This window comes from Meles meles, chromosome 8 (genome assembly GCF_922984935.1).
Source record: "Meles meles chromosome 8, mMelMel3.1 paternal haplotype, whole genome shotgun sequence".
NCBI lineage: Eukaryota > Metazoa > Chordata > Mammalia > Carnivora > Mustelidae > Meles > Meles meles.
In genome coordinates this window covers 43636461-43642460 of record NC_060073.1, presented here as the reverse complement: position 1 = coordinate 43642460, position 6000 = coordinate 43636461, and the positions used below count along the sequence as shown (strand labels likewise).

The following is a 6000-nucleotide window of genomic DNA, read 5'->3' as shown; positions in this document are numbered from 1 at the left end:
GGGGGCAGGATGAGTCGTGAAGGGGAGGTGCACGCCAACCCGGGCGAGCCCAGCACGATCTCGGCCTGGGGCTGGAAGCACACGGCGGGGACGAGCCAGGGGCGGGGCCTACGACTCGCGGTTTCCCTTTAGCTTCAGACGAAAAGTCCCGCCCTCAGCCTAAGAAAGCTCAGGGATTGGCTCTCCTGAGGGCGATTGGCAGCACGGGGCGAGACCGGGGCCGCGGCGGAGGCGGAGCCTCAAGCAGGAAGTGGGTGTAAAGGCGGCTCGAGGCGAGCTGGCTCGCGGGTTGCTGCGGCCACTTTGCGGTGTCGCGGCCGCCAGTGGCGAGATGGAGGGGCCGGGGCTGGGTTCGCAGGTGAGTGCGGCCGGGCGCTGGCAGTCTTGGGGCCGGGAGAGCGGCGGCGGTGGCCGTAGGGAGAGGGAGGGCGTAGGTGTGAGGCGGCTCCCAGGAGGGGCCTCCGGGGGGCGGAGGGGCCTGGGTTGGGGAGGAGGAAGCATGGAGACACCGAGAATGATGCTGGGAATTCTCTCCGAGACGACTGGAAAGAAAAGGCGAGGACGTACGGGTGAGTGCCCTACGGGCCCTCCATCCTCCACGGTGGCCCAGGGCGCCCCCTGGGGCCGGTACCCCGGTGCCTGGCGGGGACCGCTGAGGGGCCTGGGAAGGGAGTGTGGCGGTTCCTGGGAGAGGTGTCAGGTGACATACCTGAGTTGGACCAGCCTGTCTTTTTTTTTTTTTTTTTAAGATTTTTTTTATTTATTTGACAGAGAGATCACAAGTAGGCAGAGAGGCAGGCAGAGAGAGAGGAGGAAGCAGGCTCCCTGTGGAGCAGAGAGCCCGACACGGGGCTCGATCTCAGGACCCTGAGATCATGACCTGAGCTGAAGGCAGCGGCTTAATCCACTGAGCCACCCAGGCGCCCCGGACCAGCCTGTCTTGACGTTGGCCTGGAATCCGTGCGGTTCTCTTGATTTCTTTCTTCGGTTGAGTTGCCTGGACACCTGCCTTCGCCCCACCCAGCCCTCTTCTGGTTCTTGTTCCCACATCCTTGCGTACTCCTTCAAAGAACTGAGGCTGTTAGTTTAGGGTGGGGAGAGGTGGGTGAAAAGAGGTGCGTGACAACTCTCCGCAGAACTTCAAAGGACGCTGTTCTGTGGAGGGGATACTACCAGAAGCCAGTTGTAGTTCCAGAGGAGGGAACGGGCCAGTGGGGGACGTTACAGCAGACAACAGGAGGATGTTCCAAGAGAAAAAGACTTTTGTCCTTTTTCCTAATGCCCCCTTTCCAGTTCCTAGACTGCTGACAGGCATGTTGTAGCTGTTCACTTAATATTTGTTGAATAAATGAAGAATATCCAGATTCTGCCAACATGTAGTGAGTGTTTAGCTTACGCCAGATGCTTTTATATGCATTATTTTATTTTGGAATTGAAGCATCCTTAAGCAGATGATACGATCTTCTTTTTACTGATGGGCAAACTGAAGCTGTCTTCAGTTGGAGTGAGCTCGGTAGTAGATTTTCTGTTCCTAAGAAAGGGATCCAAGCCGTTTGAGATGACTGGAGGAGTTGGGTTCTTAAAAAAAAAACTCTTTGCAATCCTTAGAGTGTTTTTCATGCTCCACCTTCCTGTCCTTCTTTCAACAGTCTGGTGTAGGTTTAAGAGAAAGAATAAAACGTGGAGAATTTAAGTTGTTCTTTTCATATTAGGTATCCTTGCACTCTGACAGAAAAAAAAAAAAATTTGCAAGCTGACTGGATTTTACAAAAGGGTGTAGAATCTTCTCATGGAAACTATGTCTCTCTCTCTCTTTTTATTTTTTCTCAGAGAATCTCAAGGAAAAGTTGGTAGGAGAAACTATCATATCTTAATTACTACAACTTATTTACAAAAGCCTTCAAGTACTTGAAGTCCACTCCCTTGTGCTGAAGGGAAGATAGCCCTGCCCCAATTTCATGACAGATGGAGGAAGAGAATGATTCAGAGGTTGAAATTAGTGGGGCAAGGTAGAGTAGTCATTGTTCATAATAATTGTTGTTTAATAATAATAACATAATGATAATAATTGTTTTTCCGTAATAAAGAGTTCATCTGTGTATGGTGCTCTGCAGTTTACAAAATATTTCCCCATTCTTGATCACTGTGACCCTGTGAGGTGGGGAGAGATTGTTATTCTAGTTTTAAAGATTAGAACTGAGGCTCAAAAAGTCGGAATCATTTGTTAAAAGTCAAATAGCTGCTAAGTGATCGAGCTAAGACTTCATTCATTCTACTAGGTCTTAGGCCCTATTATAGGTGCTGGAGATAAATCAGTGAATAAAACAGACAAAAACATTCCTGCTGTGGTTGAATTTCATTCTCCTGATTCCAATTTCAGTGTTGTTGGGTTTTGTGGGCATTTGCTTATGCCATCTGGCCCCCATTTCCTCTCTCACCTCATTTTTAAATTACTTTCTTGCTTGCCAAACCACATTGGTCTCAGGACCTTTGTACTTACTCTTCATTCTGTGTAGAGTGCTCTTTCCTCAAATACCCATGTGGCTTATTCCCCCACCCCTTGAAGGTTTTGATGTAAATGTCAGCTCAGTGCGCAACCCCTCCTCATCGTTACCCCTACCAGCAACATCCCTAGTCTCCTTTCTTTTAAATTTCTCCTCGGCATTTAATACCATTTAACATACTTCTTTGTTTTGTTTGTTGTCTCCTTCCTTCCACTGAACGTAAGTTCTATGAGGGCAGTGATTAATCAGTTTTGTTGACTGCTGTGTGCCTCGCATCTAGAACAGTGCCTAGCATTGGTGGGTACTCTGCAAACAATTGTCCAATCAGTGAACTCGGAAACTGAACTCTGGTACTTCTGTTAATGTCATGTGAAATTTTAATGGTTATCCATTATCTCTTTGTTTTATTTGATAATCTGGCATGATAGTGACCCTCATCAGAGTTTGAATATGATTTCTAGATCTGGAGTTTCTCTTTAGTTAATGCCCAGCCTAACTTTAATGGTACTTATTTACTATTTAGAAAAATAATGATTCGTGATATCTCCATGTGGAAAGTATTGCATGACCCATTATATCTAAAAATTGTTCTGGTTTTGTTGTTTTGTTTTCTTCTCTTTTCTTTCTTTCTCTTTTCTTTTTTCTTAAATTGTTCTGGTTTTCTAATGCTGTGTAAAAACCACCCCAAAACGTAGAGGTGTAAAACAGCCATTGTCATGTTCATGGACTGTGTCAAGAATTTGGACAGGGCATAGCAGGGATGGTTTGTTTCTGTTCCACTGTGTTTGGAGCCTTTGCTGGAAAGACTCATAAACTGGGATACTTAACATCTGGGTTTGGTATCATCTGGTGATGTCTTCACTCACATGTCTGGTAGTTGATGTTGACTTTTAGCAGGGACACCTGCATGTGGCCTGGGCCTCTGCACAGCATGGTGGCTGGGTTCCAAGGGTGAGCATCTCAAGAGACAGAAAGAGGAAGCTGCCAGTTTCTCAGGCTTGGGCCCACAAACTGGTGGAACGTCACTTTGGTGGGATTTTATTAGTGAGGCAGTCACAGAGCTTAGATTTGAGAGGAAGGGACACAGAACCTCTCCTCTTAATGGAGAAGTATCCAAGAATTTAGGGACTCTGTTGTAAAAATCACCACAGATGTATCCACGTATCTCTTACATAATTTCCATCGTATCTTGTTCTCCCCTTTGAAGGAGGGTATTAAGCTAGCTACATGTTTCTTTCTTGGTATCCTTTTTACTTTTTTTTGAATCTTGCCTCTTCTGTTCACTGTCATATCCCTGTGTCAAGAGCAGTGCCTGGCACATAGAGGGCATTCAGTAAATATGAGAAGGATGGATGGATGGATAGATTGCAGCAGGAATTGTGTCTTATTCCCTGATTACCTTGTACAGAACTTCATCAAGTTACAAAAGGGTTATATCCAATAAACCCATCATAAATTGAGAATGCATTTAATACACCCAACCTACTGAACATCATAGCTTGGCTTAGCCCACCATAAATGTGTTCAGAATACTTACATGAGCCTACTGTTGGGCAAAACCATCTAACATAAAGCCTATTACTAAAGTATTGAGTATCTCATGTAATTTATTGAATACAATATTGAAAGTGATAGAATGGTTGTATTGTGCATACAGTGCTTGAAAGCATATTGCTTATTCACACCCCTTGTGAGTGCATGACTGAGTAGGAGCTCACTTCAGCTGCCTAGCACCACGAGTGTCCTACAACATATCACTGGACCTGGGGAAAGATCAGAATTCAAAGTATGGTTTTTATTGAATGCATACTTTTTCCATACCATCATAAAATTGAAAAATCCCAAGTTGAATTATTGTAAGTTGGGGATTATATTGTGATGGGTGTACAGCAGGTGGTCTTTACATTTCCCTGAATCAATGCGTAATGAAAACTCTTACGAGTTTGCTAGCATCATGAGAATTTGAGAATTTGCTTAGTCTCTTCTGTTACCTTTTTTTTTAATCCATTTGCTTGAGAGACAGAGAAGATGTGTGGGGAGAGGGGCAGAAAAAGAGGGAGACAGGAAGCAGACTTTGCTTCCCCCACCTGCTGAGTGGGGAGCCTGACATGGAGCTCCATCGCAGGACCCTGAGATCGTGACCTGCGCTGAACTCAGAGGCTTAACCCACTGGACCACCCAGGCGCCCCTCTCTTCTGTTACCTTAACATTGCAGGCAGCCATGTGACAGTTGAGCTTCCACCACCATAAAGGGTGTTTGTTTATGTGAAGGCTTTGTCAGTGCACATTTTAATAATGACTGTTGTAACAGCTCCTCTTAGACCCATACAGCATTAACACGGAAGGAACTTCATAGCCATATTGACCTGCTCCTTCCATTTTACAAATGTAAAAACCGAAGCCAAAAACAGGGTAGATAATTAGCCACCATCATTCAGCCCGCATGAAATCTGAGACTTTGGCCTTATTCTCAAGGGGTTCTCATTTCAATGTGGTAAAAATGAAACAACTAGAGAATACTAAGAAAAAAAAACAAAAAATAAAAAACATTTTTTTGGTAACTGGAGACTAATTTCTAAGAAGGATTTAGTATCTTCACATGAACTTGGCTTTATGATGATTAGATGTTAAATTAGATGATTTTACTTGAAAATTAACTTAACCTGATGTATACTGCAGTATGTTGAGGGTCTCCTTCCCCCTCCCTCTGCGCCTTTGCCCCTCTAAGGAACATGGAGCACAGGTGGGTGTGAAGGACGGTTCCTCCACTGTGTTTTTTAGGACATGTATGTGGCACGTACCTTAGGCTCCCCCACACAGCTGACCAGGGTACTCCCTGCACTACACGGAACTTTCCCTTGCTTTCACAACTCCCCCGAACAGGCTGCAGTCATCTGGGACAGTGTTAGATGCCGTGCGCTTTCTGTCCAGTGCCGTTTCTTCCTGCATCACTTCACCCTGTCAAGCCCTCCGGTGGAACTTTTACTCCACCTCCCAGTCATCTTGTAAACAGACCTTAAGGATGACTTGCTTGACGTACAAATCAAAAGTGGCAGTGCTAAAATTAGTAAAGTTTAAAGAACTGGATTTGTAAATACTTGTGATGTTCCCTTTTTTTTTTTTTTTAAGATTTTATTTATTTATTTGACAGAGAACACAAGTAGGCAGAGAGGCAGGCAGAGAGAGAGGAAGGGAAGCAGGCTCCCTGCTGAGCAGAGAGCCCAATGTGGGGCTCAATCCCAGGACCCTGAGATCATGACCTGAGCCCATGACCTGAGCCAAAGGCAGAGGATCAACCCGCTGAGCCACCCAGGTGCCCTGATGTTCCCTTAAAAAAAAAAAAAAGATAAAAGTCATTATAATAGAAGCTTTACCATGTTCTCCCATTACCCAGTGGGTCACTGCATATATGGCCTTGAGTGGCCTTGCCTGGCTTTGGAGACCACTGACTTCAAAAACAGGCTTTGAGTTTATATAATCATTTCTTAGGTTTTAC

At 45.1% G+C, this 6000-nt stretch overlaps 1 protein-coding gene across 2 annotated transcripts in view; it reads left to right on the top strand.

Moving 5' to 3' along the window:
• Positions 1 to 250: 250 nt before the first annotated feature.
• The window catches only part of ZDHHC13 (zinc finger DHHC-type palmitoyltransferase 13), a 50345-nt gene continuing 44595 nt past the window's right edge, over positions 251 to 6000 (top strand). Inside the window, exon 1 of one of the 2 annotated variants that reach the window (XM_046017695.1) lies at positions 251 to 358. In XM_046017695.1, coding sequence (XP_045873651.1) covers positions 332 to 358 — 27 coding nt within the window. In that variant the 5' untranslated portion in view covers positions 251 to 331. The remainder of the gene's footprint in view (positions 359 to 6000) is intronic. The other variant, XM_046017696.1, reaches the window with a different exon arrangement.